Below are 20541 nucleotides of genomic sequence, written 5' to 3' on the forward strand. Positions count from 1 at the left end.
ACATCCGTGGGTGCTATAGGAGCACCTATAGGAGGTGCTTGGAAACCCACTGTTTTTGTGTGCACCATTGAACTTTCTATTTTCTTCCATGACTTTTATTTTCTGGATTTTAATCCTTAGTTAGGTGGAACTGAAAACTATCCACTTCTACTGAAAATTAAAAAGATAAGGTGACAGGTGACAGATGTAGGCTGGATGGTTAATCAAAATGTAATGTTAAAAAAGTATAACTGTTCGTGTCCCATACTATACTAGCAGCCTGTCTCCTGGGAATCTTTTTAATGCCTGGAAAGAATTCTGTGACGTTTTATACAAACACTCATTTTACCAAGTGAATCAAATTTTGCTGATTCCCTGTTGTGACCAGAATCCAACAAGCAAAACACGGACAAAGAGTATGTTTACTTTACTTAAAATAGGAACAATTTATCCTTCCAAGAGTGTCCCTGTAAATACACATTAGTAATGCACATGAGATACAAAGTGAAAAGCAAAAACAACCAAAATTATAAACTTAAAAGCTAAGGAGAATTTAAAAAACCTGAAAAAGTTGTAGTTTGGGGCCACAAACAGGAGCAGCAACATTCAGGTGTAACATCTGCAGACTGAAGTGACTTCACCAGCTCACCTGAAAGACCTTAAATCAGTTTAGTAACACCAGCACCTTAAAACTGGCACAGTTTGAGCAGCCTCAAGAACAGTCCCAAACTTATTCCTTCTAAACATGCTTGCTCTGTAATATGTGACACGGCAGGCAGGGGGCGACCTAACTCCGCTTTTTAATGGGCTGTTTCTTCATACACTGCAAAAAATACCAAATATTTTAACAGGCGATTTGACGTGTTTGGATTTGTCATCTGTGAACACTTCACGTGTATAAGCGTGACTCAGGGCACCTTCTTCTTCTTCCTGATGCAGTTCGTTTTACTTCATCTTTCCAAGCACATAAGTGACAGTCAGAGTCTGCCGTGTTTCATTTAAGTGGGCACAATGAGGTTTTTTAGATTTCAAATGTATTATAAACTGTATCGGAATTATCTTAAATCAGTGAAACATTAAAAATGACCTGAATAAAGGAAATAAACTGGGACACGCTGATTTATTGACACTGTAGGGCGCACTTCTTGCAGTGTGTGACGTGTGGGGGCCGAGCAGAGGGCTGCTCTGATTTAACTTGGAGTCCTCTGGATGTGTGTTATCACTCTCCGAGAGACTGTCAGCGTAAGGATTGCGCAGCGCTGGAAAAGTCACTTTGGAAGTACCACGAGTTCACTAGCGGTGGATTTTTACGCATCGGAGACGCATGGCACAACCGGACTGCCATGACAAGATGACGCATTTACCGACTCTGTGGCACTTGTGATTGAGAAAGAGAGCGAGAGAGAGAGAGAAGGAGACAGAGTGAGGCAGACGGTTTGGTGTCAGGTTGCCACATCCGGCCGTGTCTTCTCTCCAAACAGTGCGCTCTCCGTTGCCGTGCGCTTTCTCTTTGAGACGAGAAATGGGATGCAGAGGCGCGCTGGGATGCTGGGTGCTCGCTGCACTGTCTTGCTGCCTCCTCCCCGGCTGCAGAGGCAACATAACCGTGGCCGTGATGCTCCCGGACAACCACCAGAAGTACCCGTGGGCTCTTCCGCGCGTCTTCCCGGCACTCCTCATGGCGCACGAGGACCTGCACGTCAAACACAAGCTTCTGCTCGACCGCTCCATCAACATCCTGAACTACAGCACGGAGGACCCCGCCGCGGGGTCGTGCGCCGAGAGCCGGGCGCAAGTAGTGGCCGTGGACGCCAAGCTATACATCCGCCCAGACGCCTTCTTCGGACCCGGGTGCGTGTACCCGCTTGCCTCCGTGGGGCGATTCGCATCCCACTGGAAAATCCCGCTAATCACCGCGGGTGGACCCGCGTACGGCTTCGACAAGCGGGAGGAGTACCGGACCATTGTGCGCAGCGGACCGTCCACCACAAAGCTGGGGGACTTCGCCAACGTCCTGCACACGCACTTTAACTGGACGTCCCGGGCAGTGGTGATATTTTACGACCGGCGGCAGGACGACCGGCCGCACTACTTCCTCTCTGAGGGGATTTACCTGAACCTGAAGGAACAGATGAACATTACAGTGGGGGCCCACCCGTACCAGGAGGACTACAAGTACCACAAGGATGTCATTACTTTTATCAAGGAGAGCGGGAGAAGTAAGTTCATGCTGAGGGAGGTGTGATTAAAAGTTTGAAATCTGGGAAGTTAAAAAATGGGTATCTTACAAACCGAAACAGCAGCTCTAAAAGAGTATGATTAAAAAAACCCCAAAAGATTTATTTGTGTGTGTGTGTGTGTGTGTGTGTGTGTGTGTGTGTGTGTGTGTGTGAGTGTGTATCTTTTTTTCTGTGCATTTTTATCTTGAAGTAAAGCAGATCTCCAGCTGGATATTATAAAGATAATGTCAGTGGATGGAAAGCGAAATTTCCATCATACTGGATGATCTGCATGGGAAACAATTTGGTTAAGTTGCCTGCATGCAGATTTATTTCCCAATTGTTTGAGGGAGGGAAAAAAAAATCTATATTCGAAATGATTTAAGTGCATCAGACTGTTGTGGAAATACCTAGATGTCCACAATAGGCATTTTGCTTTTTCTCCCAGAATGAGGTCACAGTGAAGTTTTTTCCTAAGAAGATACAAACAGAAGTGGACTGGAATAGGTGCAGGGAAAGCCTGTTTACTCGGGAGTTATTACACAGGAATGTTTAGGCTGTGGGCAGTCTGCTGCTTTGGGTTTATTGCCTGGTGGAGGACCACCACCTGTGTTTTTTAAAGACACAGAGAGAGAGGGAAGTTGTGAGTAAACGTGTGTCCTTGCAGCCAAACAGTGCTCCTTGCTTTGTAATGAGAATATAAAGGAGGCTTACAATCAATTCAGCCTGGTCAATATTTGCTGTGCAGCCAGGTAAGTTAGGTTTATATCAATTATTTAAAAATCATGTGGAGATAAAGTTTCCAAAGAGAAAAACAATAGCAAAGCTGTTTGAGGGTTTTGCACAGGGACCTGAAAACAGAGACTCCCAGTTCATGCAGTTCAAACTACTACATTACTGTGCAAAAGTCTAAAGCCACCCCCCCATTTGTTCACATTTAGCTGGGAAAATATGAAATTGGTGCACAAATTTATTGAAGCTTGTGCAAACTTACATATAAATACAGTATATAAATCAAAAAAGAGTTTGTATGAGTCTAACAAGCTTGAAAAATCAATATTTGGTGTGACCACATTTGTTCTTCAGCACAGCCTGAACTCTCTTAGGAAAGTTTTCTTCTAATTTCTTTAAGCAGTCTTGTTCTCCACGGCTTCACGAAGACAGTCAGAGCTCTTGGCTGCCTTTTGCTCCATTCTCCATCAAGATAATCTCACACTGCTTCAGTAATTTTGAGATCCGGGCTCTTGGTGAGGCCGATCCATGACTGATAGTGTTCCCTTGTGTGATTTTCTATCCAGTTATGCTTTTACTGCATTGAGAATCTGGCTGGCATCATTTCCATCCTGAAGAGAGCACGTTCCTGTGTTCATCCCGCCATCGAGCTTATCACAATCTCTAACATCCCTCAAACCACGATAGAGCCCCCACCGTGTTTTACAGATGGCTGTAGACACCCACTGTTGTACCTGTCTCCTGACCTCTTCCAAACATTTATCTGAACCAGAAATTTCACATTTGGGTACATCACTTCCTCATACCTGTTGCCACTTTTCACTTCAGTTCTTGTGTAATTTGATGTCCCTCAGTCTTTTCCCACCCTTATAAATGGCTTCTTGACAGCCAGCTGTCCTGAGATCCGTCCCTTAAGTTCTGTGTCCGGTCTTTGTTCTATTGCTATCTCATCTGTTTTAGATAGTGTTTCAGACTTGTCCTCAAAGCTCTTAAGGTCACACAGCATGCTGAGTATGCATATAGAAGTTCTTCAGGAATCAACTTGTTGGGCTCAAAATACTATGTTATGTCTCTTGAACTGTGTTATTATTCACATTTTTATTGCTTAAACTAAAGAAATGAGAACATTATGTGTTTTTTCAACAGGTTGCTGGTAATAAAGTACCCAACGAAGATTATACTTCTTTGCTAAGTTGTCTGTTGTGTGTAGACACAACACTGTTTCATCCCTTTAGTTAGGTACCTTTTTTAGTCCTGGAATGATTCGTAGGTCATGTTAAGTGGTTCACCAAATAATAACTTTTTTCTTTTTTCAAAATGGCCAGGTGAAGGCCTGGATGGAAAATTAGTGAAAAAGCAGCCAAATGAAAACTTTGAAAACCTCTATCACACCTGGAGAACTGGTGCTCAAGATAGGGTTAAAAAAAACTGACAGAAAAGTCTGGCTATATGACTCGAGTCTTTTGCGCAGCACCTTATATAAAATATAAATGAACAACTGAAACTGTTTGCTAAAAGTCCAAACAAAACTGTAATCTAAATTTACTGGATTAATAGTTGAAATGAAGTAACTGGCTAACATTTTTAACATAAAGTTATAAATTAATTAGAATTAAACAGTAAAAACTGAAACTTCTAGCTAAGCTGATGATATGAAGAGCTGTTAAAACTACAAACCGTACATAAATGGTTGAAATAATAAGCTTACAAGTAGCAGCAGTATAGTAATAGTTGCTAGTAGTACTGGAATGGACCCCCCGCGACCCTGAAAAGGATAAGCGGAAGCGAATGGATGGATGGATGGATGGATGGATGGATAGTACAGGAATGGTAAGTTGAAAGTCGTGCAGATACAGGTTTAAATGAGTTTGCTGAAAATGAAAAATGTTGAAGAGAGACGTATTTTGGAGTCCAGGGCTGTGGGTGTAGAGGAGATGGAAAAGGTTGGGGTCCACTCCACGTTTGATTAAATTATGGGGCATTATGAAACATGAAAGCACAGTTTTCCCTCAGTGGAAACAAACAGAAACAAACTGCAGCCAGTAGAAGAGCTGGAACAAGACGATACCAACAATGCCACGGTGTCAGCAGACTATTAGATAGCCTTAAAGCTTCAACCTTGAAATATTTTGTCCCACTGAAAAAAACCCCCATTCATCTAGACGTCAGCAAATCATAATACCGCTATTTCTTTAAAGGTAGCAGAAGGAGGCCTTTAAATCTCTCACCACTCTTCTGTCCTTTACAAACTGGAAATATCATGAGTCCGATTTGATGATTACTGCTCTTGTGAAAATGCATTTGTGTGGTTGAATCTTCTGAGTCTTCTGAATGGTAAGGTTATCATTGGATCAGTTAACACTTTGTTCTTCACTTTAGATAAGATATTAGATCCTAATATCTTATCTAAATATTAAATCATATTAGAATTTCCAACTCTTATTTTTAAGACCCTCAACCCAGTTCTTCATCTGTACAGTCTCATTTGTATTGATACGCGTCCGTGTAGAAGAAATAAGTATTTTACACTTTTTAAGGGATGAAAGAATGGAAAGTTTGGAGGTTGGAGGGGTTTGGTGGTGGATGTAATCATTTCACTCCATGCACCAGAGAAAACACTTAAGTTGTATAATTTTAAATACGTTATATATGCATTATTAATTTAAAATATGTTATCATTAAGACTATTTGGCTGTATTGAATAAAAACTATGTTGCTAGAAAATAAAAACGACTTGGTTATGCTACAGTCACACAACAGAAAACAGTGGATATTATTGTGAGCGTTTGCAACAAACTTGTGATCTCGTTGCCTGTGAAATGGTTGCTTCTAGAATAGTGACGGGTCTGCAACAACTTGCAATCAGTTGCTGTTTTTAAAGTGACTTTGGTGTGTCACGACCAGAGATGGTCTGTAATCCGATTACTTTTTTCGAGTAACGAGTAAAGTAAGGGATTACTATTGCAAAAACGGTAATTAGATTACTGTTGCTTTCCCGTAAGCACGCTGCATTACTGCATTACTAAAACCGTGATTTTCTTGCGAGAGTGTCTCATGACGAGTGCGACGTTCTTGGCAACAGCTGTGTGCAGATCAACAATGGATCATATAACAGTGCGGGAGAGAGTATGAGCCTGCAGCGTTTAAAGCGTGGAAGTACTGACCTTACTTTGAGTTTGATTTCGTAAAAAGTGACAAAAACATTAGCGTCCGCTGCTCACTGCGTGGGAAGAAAAATTCTTTTTACAGCGAAAACCCCCCTAAACTTCCAAGCAAGCACCGAGTGCGCTACGACGTAATGGGAAACTCACAGAGAAACTCGCGGATTCTTCCACTGACCGCTGCGGCACACCTGCACCAGGGTAAACCTCCGCCTACGCCGCTCCTGCTTTACAGGTGAAACTAGAGCAACAGGACCGCTGAGTCTTTGACTTTATTTATTTTCTGCTGTGTTTTACTTGCATTTATTTGAAAGACTGAGTGTAAACACAAAAAATATTTTATTTTATGTGCTGGAATGTGCAGAAAATAGGTTTAAATGTTAAACAAATTTCTTCCAGTCAGAGAATGTTGCATATAATTAAATTTTTGCTTGATGCATAAAGTTAGAAGATTAAAACTAATAAAACAAGTTTTAAAAAGAGACTTTTCCATTTGATTACATTTTGTATGATGGATTATGCAGAAAAAGTAGAATTGGGCTGAAAGATCTATCGCTTTATCACCTATTCAGGTTGTAAATCGTGTTTTTAAAAAGTAACTAAGTAACTAAGTAATAAATTACTTTTGAAAATAAGTAATCAGTAAAGTAAGGGGATTACGTTTTTGGGGAAGTAATCAGTAATTAGTTACTGATTACTTTTTTCAAGTAACTTGACCAACACTGGTCACGACGGCATTAAGACGGAGTCAGTGTGCTAATGACAATTATGTGTTTGTGACAATATGGAAATTAACTGTAATAAATTGGCAAACAAATCACAAATCTTTTGCAGAAATTCACATTAAACAGAATTTTACATAATTATTTGGAAAATGACATAGGTACTTGACAACATCTCTTTTATCTACCATATAAGAAACACAAATTTACTGCAGAGTGTTGGAAATCTGTCTGTTTATAACTTAGATGTCAGTTATTTCCAGATTTGTGCCAAAGTGTCTGAAAATGATTGTGGTCAGACTGAGTCTGTTTACAGACATGTTGTCCCCTCCATGAGGTAACCTGTGCATTTGCTTTGAAATTGGTAGCCCAGGATGATTGAGGGTGTTGCACTCTTAACCTCTGGGTGACCAGTTAGTTGCTGCAACTACTTGCAGTTGGTTGCTGAAAGTAAACATTTCTATTCCATCACAGAGCAACCAATGATTGCTCTGTTGTCAAGCTCTTACTGTGACGTGACTGAGCCACTCGGTTTAAGCATTTCAGACTCTTTGATTGGCTTCAGGAAATCAAAGCTGCTTTGTAAAAAGTACAATTTGGTGTAAGGCATTAAAGACTCCCTGGTTTGCCTTAAGTAGTGCTGTTTGGTATGACTATTACTATTATTTGTATTTTTAATGCTTAATGGGGCCTTTACTGTACATAGGCTTACAACGGCTCATTCTTCTCTCAAGTACACATAAATATAAAGCACTTAGATGTCCAGAATAATAAGGAAAAAACATACACAGAGTCGAAACAATAAAAAACCCCCCCATGAAATAGAGCATATTGTCTGTTTCTGAATATATTTAAAAATCATAGCACACATGAAATTTAGACTGCAATACTGGTATGTCCAATATACCACCCGGTGCGAGGTGTAGACAAAGAAACCGACTTGGTTAGGTTTAGAATTTGTTTTGATGATTTGGTTAATGCTCATTTAAAAGCAGTTTTCTTGGCTGCCAGTCTCAAAATATGCCTCCTACATTGGTTAAAAAGTAATTTTCATTGTCAAGAAGAAAAACAAAATCATATCCAAGAATACAAACAAATATGTGACTTTTTCTTGACTGTTGCACAGTTTGTAATATGAAGGGTTTGACGTTGAGTGAAGTGCGTTCCATGCAGTCCTTATATTAGGTCTTCAGGAATGTATCCTCATAGTGCTAGTGTATATTTGCAAATTATTCATCTCTCTATAATCGCAGGAACATTTGGACAGAATCACTTTTGGATTAACTCAACAAGTCAGAGCAAAATCTGCTTCAAGCGGTAAATCCTTGATTATTATGGTTTCTGGCACGGGCAAACAAGCTTTAAACATCTTAATCTGTTGTTACAGTAACAGCGTCAACAAATAGTGGGATAAACACAGTGTAAAGGTAGTTCAAGCGGGGAAAGGAGGAGAAACGTGCTGGCAGCTGAAACCCCCATGCACACACCCAAATAAATTGTGGAGCTGCCGCAGTGAGCTGGAGGTCAGAGGAGCTAATGGTTTTGTCAGGGCTTGTTGTGGCTCAGCACTCATTTTTGTCCCGGCAGATATCCTCCGGGCTGTCAGCTTGGACTGCAGACTGGGTTCAAAAAGCAAAGGCTGAGACGAGAAAGAAAATGTAGGCTTTTAATGTGAAGCCTTATATCACTGGAGGTTTAATAGCTTACCAAGTTACTGCATGCTATTTGAAGCTACAAAAAAACCCTTTCACCTGTTCCACTATGACGTCCAATTTCCCCAAAATTCCTGATTTTAATATCCAAAAAATTTAGATGGGGGAAGTAATCCAAGATATTTTTTGTTAAGAAGGACATTTTATTCTTTGTTAGAGTATATTTTGCATCATTGAAATACAAGCACATAAAATACACTGCCTGGCCAAAAAAAAAACAAACAAGCCACCACCAAATCAAAGGTCACACACTCTAATATTTTGTTGGATCACCTTTAGCTTTGATTATGGCACACATTATCTGTGGCATTGTTTTGATATGCTTCTCCAATGTCACAAGATTTATTTCCATCCAGTGTTGCATTAATTTTTCACCAAGAATTTACATTGATGATGGTAGAGTCTGACTGATGCGCAAGGCCTTCTCCAGCACATCCCAAAAATGATCAATGGGGTTGAGGTTTGGACTCTGTGGTGACCAATCCATGTGTGAAAAAGATGTCTCATGCTCCTAGAACCACTCTTTCACAATTTGAGCCCGATGAATTCTGGTATTGTCATCTTGGAATATGCCCATGCCATCAGGGAAGAAAAAAACCCATTGATGGAATAACCTGGTTATTCAGTATAGTCAGGTGGTCAGCTGACCTCATTCTTGGAGCACATACTGGCTTGTACAGTAGGCACTAGGCATGATGGGTGCATCACTTCATCTTGCCTCTCTTCTTACCTTGATGTGTGTATCTGGTGATGTGCAGCTCCTGAGAAGGTTTGTCTATTTGGAAAAACAGGCTGAAGGTGCCAGTTTGTTGTGGAAGAGCTTAAAGAAATGCATGGATGAGTGGTGTCACAGTGGCTATGTCCATCTTTTGTACTGGTATATGGTCAAAGACTAGTTCAAGAAGCCGGAAACCAGGTTTTTATGCATTTAAGTTGATTAGTTAAGTATATAAATCTAAGTTCATGTATTTAAGTTTATAAGACAATGATGTCATGAGTGCCAGTGTTCATATAGGTCAGGCTCAACAAATTATGACTGACCAGACTCCTACACAGAGAAGTTACAGCCATCCCATTTTCAATCCCATTTCAGTTTATAGGTGTGTAACGTCACCACCCAGTAGACTATAACTGACCACAAATCTTAGAGGAGGAAAATATTTTTAACTTTTGTAAAGGAAAATCTTTTGTTTGACTGTTGGCCATATTTTAAAAAACAAAACTGATTTAAGAGATTTCTTTTCCTTAAACCTGCAGATTAGTTGGAAATTAAATGAATTATGGAGTACCTCTTTTAGATGACTGATTAGCATAGAATAAAATACTTTGCTAGTTTGTTTTAGGATTAGGCTTTCTTTTTAGTGAAGGTTTGTTCTGTGGGGGAAACAGAGGAAACGGGAGAAGCCTTCACACTAAAATATGACATCAGCTTTGGATTTAAATTCAAGCAATCACTCAGTGAGTGCACATATGGATAAATGAGATTAGTATTTGGACTTATTTTAAGGTTACAGGAGACATATACAGTGCATAGTCAGCCCAGTCTAAATACTGCCATTTTGTTAAAGCTTCTGCTCCCCTTTGGTGTCTTCAAATTAAGCCCAAGGTAACTCTTGGTGTCTGTGGGAAATATAAGATAGGTCTTGAGAACGACACTGGTAAATAAGCTCTCAGCGTAACATTTAAACACACGGTGGAATGCCTGTTTTTGTTTTTCAATGTGCAGACTTGATGTTGTTGAGGAGCATATTTTAACCCAAACCACAATCTTTTCCATGGAGGTTTGAGTGCCAGTGGGTAAACACAATTATTTTTACAGAGAAGGAATCACAGTGAAAAGATGAGCCAGATATACAAGTTTCTCTTTACTAACCATCTACTCCACATACTTATAGGACCTTTTAAAATGTACCCAAAATGCACTTTTGAACATTTACTCCAGTAAATTAAAATTCTTCCTGTTAAAAAGGAGTTTTTCCTTCTCACTGTCGCCAAAGCGCTTGCTCATATGGGTTCACATGATTGTTGAGTTTTTCTCAGTATGTATTATTGTAGGGTCTACCCTATAATATAAAGTGCCTTGAGGTGACAGTTGTTGTGATTTTGTTGCTGTATAAATAAAACTGAATTGAATTGAATAGCTCTTTACATCAGGATAGCTGTCTTTTGGTTTGTGCAGATTGTCAGCATTATGACCTTTGAGAAGAACCATTAGCATAGTGGCTTGTTACTCTTTTTATCTGGGTATTGGTAAACTGAAAAACATTTAACTTCAGTGCACTGAGGCTTGTCAGGGAGTGTATTTAGTTAAAGGGTTTGTTCAACCAAGTCAGCAATAGAAGAAAGATTGAAAGAAAACACGAATCAATAAATTAAAAGCTATGGCAGTTTCACAAACTGCCGTGTTAAAAATAAAGTAGAAATAGTAAAAAAAGAAAAACCAAACAAACATACATTTTCTTGAGATAAATGCTGCGCTTTACTCCTAGCTTTACTAGCTTCTGCTATTCCTCTGTGATTTGGAAGGTTTTGGACCACTTTTTTAGATCTAGCACAGTGTCTAAACACTGAATATATTCCAGCTCCCATCACATTTCCCACTCGTCTTGATGCTTTTTACTCTGTTAATGGCACACAAGAGGGAAATTTTCTGATGTGGGTTTTTTTTCTTTTTCAAGTACATATGCAAGTGATTTTCAGCTCTGATCGAGGGATGAAAAGCGTGTCTCTTCACAATGAAGCTCAGGTAGTGCCTCGGTTTAATTACAGAAATCCTGTTTCCCGTGAAAACATCTTCAACCGTTGCAGGTTTGGTGAGCTGCATGTTGCTTTACAGTTTTCTGTGTAAAGAAAGGCTAGAGGCTGTGCTACAAGTCATTTATTTGACAAGAGCCTTTCATAAAGATCAGAAGATGAACAAACAAAGAGCTGGAGAGGGTAATCCCACCTTAAAAAGATTCATCTGCAAGACAAACATGGCACATGTTAGAAAATCCTGCATAATCCAGGCAACAAAAACACTGAGTGCAATTCTTGGCTTTCTTTCTGTTCATGCATTTGCATGTGATTACCTATGAAGCAACCAAAACAGTGAAATAGCCCTGAAACAGACTGAAACAAAACATAGTGTGATTTAGAATCTAAGTCAATAAAGTCATATGTTATAATTTCTCTTATTTTGTTGCAAGAGGTATAAAAATGCAAGAGGTTTCTATAACTGACATCTACATAGTGGTGGATCTTTCATATTTTAACTTTTTAAACTCCTTTTTAGAGACATATACACACTACAGAGCTACGATAAGCCTGCAGTAAAATATAAGAATTTAAAATAAATAAAAATATAATAGTATGCACAGCAGTCTTGTGCTGTCTTTTATAAATCCCCGGCATAAAATGGTTTGTTATGGATCCAGAAATAACAGCTGTATGACATTACACCTTTCAGTGAGCAAAGAAAACAACAGAACATCATCTCAAATTACGACTCACTGAAGTCTTAATCAGCAACCCGTTGCCTGTTTATGAAATACACCTAAACTAATGCAGTCAAATTACAACACACAATAATTGTCGGGGTTTCAGTTTGTGGTGCTGTTGAACAGTTTTCAGCCTTATCTGTTATTTTGTATTATTTAGATTGAAACATAAACCAAACATTACAGGTTTCATAATTTAGGTAGGAAAACCGGATACGGTAATTTAATGAGATAAAATGGATCGCAGGACAGCTGTAATAAGGGTAGAAAAAAATGGGGGATGTTTTTTGGTGAAGATAAAGTCAGCACTCAACTAACAAATGGCCTGCATTTGTATAGCGCTTTTCTAGTCCATAGGACCCCAAAGCACTTTACACTACATTCAGTCATTCACCCATTCACACACACATTCACACACTGGCGATGGCAAGCTACGTTGTAGCCACAGCTGCCCTGGGGCGCACTGACAGAGGCGAGGCTGCCGGACACAGGCGCCACCGGGCCCTCTGACCACCACCAGTAGGCAAACATGGGGTTAGTATCTTGCCCAAGGATATTTGACATGCAGCCCGGAGGCAGCCTGGGATCGAACCACCGACCTTCTGATTAGTGGCTGACCTGCTCTGCCACCTGAGCTACAGCCACCCAACAAAACACTGGTTGATAACAAGCTGCACATGCTAAGCTGGAGTCCACTTCCCCATCGACTCCCAGACATCGGCTTCTGCGGTTGGGTCTGAAATTTATGCCTTACACCGTGGTTATGTCAGAATTATACCTAAAAACAGAAAATCACTTATTATTGATCTTCGAGCAATATAGTTTTAAAAATAACATAAAGACGTAGTTGTTAAATGTGATGTTACTCGTACAGCAGGTGGAGCCGCTCTGCTGGACAAACTATGCATTTACACAATTTTGCTTATATTCGCCTTGCAGAAGTGATTTGGTCAAATGAAGATCACAAAATAAAATACTAAAGAAAAATTTAATGCATTTTATTCTGATTTAAGTTTCACATAGTTTATAGTTTTCACAACTTTATTAAGCAGATTGCATTCCCAAATTTGACCATAAAAAGACTTAAATTAAGGACATTTTCCCTGTATTTTAATTTTTTCTAGTTAGTTTGTTCAGTTATTTTTCTTTGCTAAACCTTACTTTTTAAAAATTGCATTTCAGTTAACTAAAATGTTTCCCCAAATGTAGTTGTAGTTTCTATTTTAGTTAGTAACATTCACCTACTGACTTATAAATTAACACAATCATTATTGTAGGATTTAAAGATATATATAGAATGGAGATGTTGGTTCCCTTTTTTAAAGCTCTTTTAAAGCACTTTTTTAAAGTGAAATTTAAAACAACGTATATTAACATTGGGTAGCAGACACAGCAGCTGCTCTCATTAAAGCACTAATATGTCTAGTCTTTAAGGATCCATCACATCATGTTTTAATAACGAAGAGTAGAAAAAGACTAAATGATGAAATATCCCATGTTTTTGTATAATATTACATTTGTCGTTTCCTGTGAAAACTTTGCTATGTGATGTGAATTTTATGAGTCACATGGATAAGTATATTTAATAGCTAATTCTGAAAGTTACCAAAATTAATTATAGTCATACAAATCATTACATAATGTATCATTAACAAGTGTTAACTGTGCTCTCAATAATTGTGGCATTATGCTCAGTTTCTGCATATTATTCTTAAGACTGAAACACCATAAACATCACATTTTCTGTGTTTTCCTAAAGAGACGTTTTTTGCTTTAAGCCTATTTTTAAAATGAGCATCATTATCTTGAAACAGCGTTGTTTGGAGAGTAAAGCCAATAGGAAGGAGTTCGTACGAACACCCGCCACAAATACATGCGTTACTGTATGTGTTATTTCAGTAAGAGAAAATACTGACAATTGTTTGTGTTTAGATCTGGGTCAGTGTCAAAATATGTGCATGAACAAAACAGAACGCAGCAGGATAGGTGGCGCATGCCAATTTGTAAAAACACAGAAGATCCTGACACAATAGCAAATGTTCTATTTTGCAATGCCTAGTAATGCTTCAAAAACAGAAAACACAGAGCACTGAAAACACAACCTTTCTGTTAGAGGTAAAGCTGAAACGCGATTATATAAATCATGAAGCCATCTTTAAAAAAACAAAACGGAATTTAAATCAAGATTTTGGTTTAAAAACAATCTTTAGAGTCCCTTTTAGGTACTTTTCTATAACCCTCTGTAAACACAGTGACTTCTGCAACACAAGAGGACATTTTCCCTCTGGCTGTGTAACGTGTTTATTTTGGGATCGGTTCAGCAGACAACAGAGCTACCTGGCATGGTGACCCAAGCTGGAAGAGCTGAGGGTTGAGGTTGAAGCAGCAGCAGCAGCAGCAGCTCTAAAACATGAGGAAATGCCTGTTAGTTGGGAGCCTACTAATGGAAAAAAAATGTAACTTTTTGGGGTTAAAAAAATGACTCAACAGCAGGAGGGTGTAGGTGGCAGGGTGAAGGTAGTAGGTAGAGACACTGCCAGAACCTGGAAAAAAAGTTTTCAAGTCTCTGATCAACTGAATAGTTTAAAGGTAAGCTTAGAGTGAGTACTGTCAGAACTGGACACATTAATTTGTGTTTTAGACATTTAATTATGTTTGTGTTCCTGGTGCAGTGTCTTATGCGTTTTATGTAATTCTGTTTTTGGTTAATGGTTTAATTTACAAACATTAAAAGTGTAGGTTTCATAAACTGCTTTTTTTTTTTTTTTTTTTTGCAATAATCAAATCTATGGCCAGAATATCTTTATCTAGATAAATAACTTCTTACTAATCTAAATCTTGTAAAATCCTTTTTTTCATCGATTCCCAGATGTTAAAGTTAATCGTCACACCTGGAGATTAGCTGCTCCAATCATTTTTATTAGAATTTAATGGATTTGGACCATTTTTAACTCAGTTGGTTCAGAGACCTGGAAATGTCTGAAAACATCAGGTTAAACCACAAAACCAAGGGAAATGTTCCCTTTGTTGAATATTGATCTAAAACTTGGGACTGAATGGGTGAGTTGTAATTTTGTTTGCTTTTTCTTTTTTAAAACCATTTCTGATTCTAGTAAATATTTCGACAGTTTTATTTATGTAAAGCTCTCAGATTATAGTTTGTGTATTGCCAAATATACTTTTTTTTTTTATCTCCAGTACCCTTGAAATATTTATAATATTTAGTCCAGTATTCTTCTTTCTTCACTTGTTTCCACTGTTTGAGGTAATCTGAACTAATATCCACCCCAATCTTTGTACAGTTTTTCTCTCCATCTTGGCTTGCTCGTGTATTTTTTTTCTTTCCTGCTACAGACCATTTTGTTGTAGCCTGACATTTATTAGAATCAGGCATTGCAAAAGTTGAAATAAACGCCAGCTGTCGAAGTGTATTACCCACTACTTAGACTGTGCTGTTCATTTCAATATGTGAAACCACAAGAAACTGTGGAAAATGTGTCACACTGCTCTGGTTTTAATAGAGATTATTGGTGTTGTCACAATGATAGCAAACAGAGATCAATTAGATTTCAAGGAACCGTATACATGTTTAATCAAAGCCACAGGAAATGTGCTGATATGAATGTCTAGCAGCATCTGAAAGCATGAACATTCAGTAAGTGTTAAAAAAATGCAAGTAAAGTAAATGTCAGTGTGTTTCCCCTAATATTGCTGTGAGCTGATGTCCCACCCTAAAGTGGTGTTGAACAGTAGTTCTCCAGGCTTTCTGAAGGTCTCTCCAAGTCTGTCATTTGTCACTGGCTGTTTTTTTCACTCATTTTCCTATCCAGTCCTGACGAGTTTTAGAGAAACCTTTTTTTGTTTGTTTGTTAAGCCACTTAACACTGTTCATTCAAGCATAAAAAGCACCTAACTCAAGGGATGGTCCAGCGTTGTGTCTACATACTGTATAACAACTTACAAAGAACCCATTGTAAATTGTATATTTAGGCACTAACAGCCTGTACAAAATTTTCTTTAGGTGAATCTACTAAAAAAAAAGCCAAAGATAGGTTTTACAGACATAAGAAAAAAGCTGTTAGCTGAATACTTAGGGTATCTCAGAATGCCATCTAACATGTCCTTAAGAGATTTGAAAAAACTGGACCAGTGGAGGACACAAGATAAACCGTATCTGGAAGTCATGTCCTTACAACCCCCCCCACCCCCCCCCCCCCCCCCCCCCCCCCCCCCCCCCCCCCCCCCCCCCCCCCCCCCCCCCCCCCCCCCCCCCCCCCCCCCCCCCCCCCCCCCCCAAAAAAAAACAAAACAAAAAACAAAACAAAAAACAAAACAGGAAAAAACCAGCAAAGACCTGATACATGACCTGAGATGACTGGCTCTTTAGCTGATCCTTCTACTGTTCACTGAAACTTCATCTGAATAATCTCAGTGTAAAAGTTGCTGTTTCTTTAGAATGTGAAACAGGGAAAAAAAGGTTTAGGTGTACCAAGTCTAAAGAACTGGACTAGCATCAGTGGCAGTCCAGTGCCTTTAAACTGTATTTCCATTTATGTTTGCAGATTTCTCAGAAATTGGTGCAATTATTTCACCATTTAAAATGTAAAGAAATGAGGGGTGGCCTTTGCTTGGTACCGTAGTTGAAGACAAAATCCACCTTCTGCAATGCCGACAAAAAAGTTTAGCATGTTAGAACATTTATTTCCATAGTGCATAGAGCACTAGGTAAGTGAGAGATATGCTAACAGACAGTCTAAGTCAGGGGTGTCCAACTCCAGGCCTCAAGGGCCAGTGTCCTGCAGGTTTTAGATATCACCCTGAGTGATCACCTGGGATATCACACCTGAATCCAATGATTAGTTCATTACCAGGCCTCTGGAGAACTACAAGACATGTTGATGAGGTAATTTTGCCATTTAAATCAGCTGTGTTGGCTCAAGGACATGTCTAAAACCTGCAGGGCATCGGCCCTTGAGGTCTGGAGTTGGACACCCCTGATCTAAGTAATCTAAGTGGTGTTAAAAATGACATGATATGAGTGATCATTTATCTAACACCAGACCTGGATCTGCTAAAATATGATCTGAACCCAGCACAAGATGGACTTTTTTGGTATGTTTTTAAAAAAATTAAAAAGTGATTGGTTGATGCTTTTCTATTCACAGTCGTGTACATCTGTGGGCCCTTGGAGACGTTTATGACCATCATGGAACAGTTTCAGAATGATATCCAGGACCCAGAAAACTATGCTATCTTCTATCTGGATGTGTTTGCTGAGATCTTGGCAGATCGCAAACCGTGGCAGAAAGCTGACTGGGCTGATCCCATCAAGGTTTTTAAGGTAAAATGAACACATACCTTTTTATGCTTGGATTTATTAGATGCGGCAATCACTGTTTCACTTGCTTTGCTATTGGAAATCACACAAGACCGCCATTTGGCATGGGAAATGGTAATCTCGCTTAATTGAGTGGCATTACCATGTTTCAGTTACTGTGTCCATGGGCTGAGTAAACTCAACATGGCTGTGGAAATTAAAAAGATGTGAAGCTTTTATGGTAATGACAGACATGTAGATGAAAGACTTGAATAAACTCTTACAAGCTGGTAAGATTGGTTCATCTTACAAAGTTGAACCAATTTGGTCTCTTCAGTCTCAGATGACACAAATTGTTACACTTTGACCACTTTAAAGAGGGAAATTCTTGACATTAATGAATCGGGGGATGTGTTTTTACAGGAGGCCTTTTAGCCCTATAAATGAGTGCACTGAGAAATAAGAAAGTAGTCACAAATGTGTCAGTTGACTAATTTATCCCCCTAAATGTCACACTGGCTCCCCCTAATTCTCTTAATGAAGCATTTTCAGTAGTTTTGAAGCAGAGTAGCCTTTGTAAAATAAATCTTGCATAATAAATGGTGGATTAAGACATAATGTACAGCATATATTTGCCTAAATTCCCAATAATAAGGTAAAACATTAACTTTGAATAGCTGGAAAATGTTCTTGTACAGTCTTGTAAAACTTATGTTACAGCACGTTTTTTTGACAGTTTTTCAACTTTTTTTTAAATTCAAGGGGTTTTAACAAAATAATTAATATTGCAAAAGTATAGATTTTATCCTAACAAATAATAAGGTATTTAAACTGTATACCTGTCCACAGGGGTTGGATTTATTTCAAGAAGGAAGCAATTTTAAGATCGCAGAGAAGATTTAATAATGAAAGGAAGTGCTTGTTTTGCAATGTTGAAACCATGAACTGATAAACACTCTGTGTCTCTATCTGTTCATCTGAATCTGAACTTCTTCTAACCTTCTGAGCTGTAAAGCCACATTTTTGGATCTGATATTTTTCATCATGAAAGGTGTTAATTTGTCTGCATGCCGTAACAGGTCTCATTATCGCAATATGCTTCCTTCACAGCAATAATTGCTTGTGGAAGTTTGTGGTAGGTCTCCAGTAACTGTTGTAACATGAACACCAAGCTGTAGAATTTCCAGATAAGAGAAAAAAAAAGAACTTGTTTTTTTGCGAAAAACTTGTTTTGGTGACTAGTGTATCGACGGAATGAAAGGTCAGTAAAGGTAAATATTTGCACTGAAACGTCTGGGTCAAAATTTGATTGCTAGACTAAAGGTCTCTCTCAGCACTTGTGCCTGCAGAGCAGTTTGTATTGAACCAATTTTCGAAGTCATTAAAGAAGTAACAACACACTCTATCAGGCTGTATTTGTAATTGCGCGACGAATTATAAGACCAATAGTGTTTTTATGTTTTTTCGAAACACATATTCTACACTGGAGAGGGTTTTGTCTAAGCAGCTGCTTTATTTTAAGACCTGCTTTTCACTGAATAAAGTGTGAATTAGTCACCAGAGTGAGGGATGAGTTGCTGACAGAGGTGTGAGGAGAGTAGTTCAGTTATGTTGGAGTCTAGGTTGAAAATGGGTGGATGGATGAAAAACAGGCCTTTTAAATTTTTGTTAGTTGCTTAATACAAATAAATAACTATGTATAATAAGCATACACGTATTTCATTATATTTGATGTTTAAGTTGGTACCTTGTTTTAAAACAGCGATAACCGTTTCTTGAATATTTTGCAAGTCTTTGTGTTTTGTTGGAGGTTGTTGAAGTAGCTCCCTTCTTGTTTAGTTGTTGGCTGACTCGTAGCTCTCGTTGTCAGATACGACTGGGCTTCTCAAGCTGTTGTCTGGGTGTGCTAGGGAGAGTAAGGTCATGACATTTCTATGTCGTTGATGTTGTGGTATAACGTTTTTCTGTCACGGAGAAATTTATGCCAGTATTATTGCGGATCATATGATATCATATGGCACATACCTGAAATCAGTACTTAACAGAGGGCACAATGATAGCGGTAACCAATGTTGGGAAGGTTACTTTTAAAATGTATTCCACTACAGATTACAGAATACATGCCCCAAAAGGTACTTTGTAACGTATCCCGTTACGTTACTCAATGGCAGTAACGTATTCTGAATACTTTGGATTACTTAATATATTATCATGCTGTTTACAACTACATGAATATGATTTATTACTATTACTGAAGGTCCGCGGCTCCAAACCATAGTAAAGGGACCTTGGACTGATACGGTGGGTTTGTGTCGGGCTCGTAGCTGAAAACTAGCTTTACTTTGTTGTCTGGGTCAACTTTGCTAGCGAGAGACAGAGAGAGGCTTTGAAAGGCTGCTCCAACGGAACTTATTGTTTCGGAGGAAAACACGAACACAGCATACAGTCGAGTCTTAATAGCTTACTTACAACTGGGCTTGTCAGGCACTCTTCTTGGCTGCAGTGGTTATTATTATATTTACATGCTTCCAGCTTCCGTTTCTGCTCGATGACAACTCGTACTTTTCCACTCTCCTTTTTCTCCCTCCTCCCGCTCACAGACACATAACGGGTATGGCAGGCCATTCTCCCTGCAGCTACACTGCCCATGATGCTACATTCTTTAGGGCTATGCCTGTAGCATTCTGCCTGTTAGCTTAGCACAACAACAACAACAAAAAGGCGCTCTCTCACCCAGGAAACATACAGTCGCAGAGGGAGCACGCGTCACCCTGTAACCATGGCAACCGTAACGCTGCCGCCTGGAACAACAGAACATAGCTGTCAAACAAAACCCAAACAGTCCTGACCCGCAACAATATGAAACAGGAAAATACCGCCGTGTAATCCATTTATTCCAACAAAGTAACTGTATTCTAAATACCACCTTTTTAAAAGGTAACTGTAACGGAATACAGTTACTCATATTTTGTATTTTAAATACTGTAGCGGGTCAGGGCTGTTCGGGGTTCTGTTTGTGATGTTTTGTTTATATTACCATAGTGATGGGTGACGCCCTCTGGCTGCGACAGTGTGTCCTTCCGGGGTCAAAGGGTGCCCTGTGTGTTGTTGTTGCTGTGCTGTTGCCGCGCTGAGCAGTTCGCTAGCGGCAGTGTTCTTCTGCAGATGTCAATAAACGGCTGTGCTCCCTGGCTAGCTCACGGGAAGCAAGACCAAACGA

General features: G+C 39.1%; 1 protein-coding gene across 1 annotated transcript in view; it reads left to right on the plus strand.

Annotated features, from left to right (window-relative positions):
* Positions 1 to 1177: 1177 nt before the first annotated feature.
* Positions 1178 to 20541, plus strand: part of LOC102310518 (atrial natriuretic peptide receptor 2) — a 98428-nt gene continuing 79064 nt past the window's right edge. Inside the window, exons 1-2 of the mRNA XM_005921720.3 lie at positions 1178 to 2198; positions 17170 to 17345. Of these exons, the coding sequence (XP_005921782.1) occupies positions 1502 to 2198; positions 17170 to 17345 (873 nt within the window). The 5' untranslated portion in view covers positions 1178 to 1501. The remainder of the gene's footprint in view (positions 2199 to 17169; positions 17346 to 20541) is intronic.

This window comes from Haplochromis burtoni, unplaced genomic scaffold, assembly GCF_018398535.1.
Source record: "Haplochromis burtoni strain Fernald_Lab_line unplaced genomic scaffold, NCSU_Asbu1 Contig_51, whole genome shotgun sequence".
NCBI lineage: Eukaryota > Metazoa > Chordata > Actinopteri > Cichliformes > Cichlidae > Haplochromis > Haplochromis burtoni.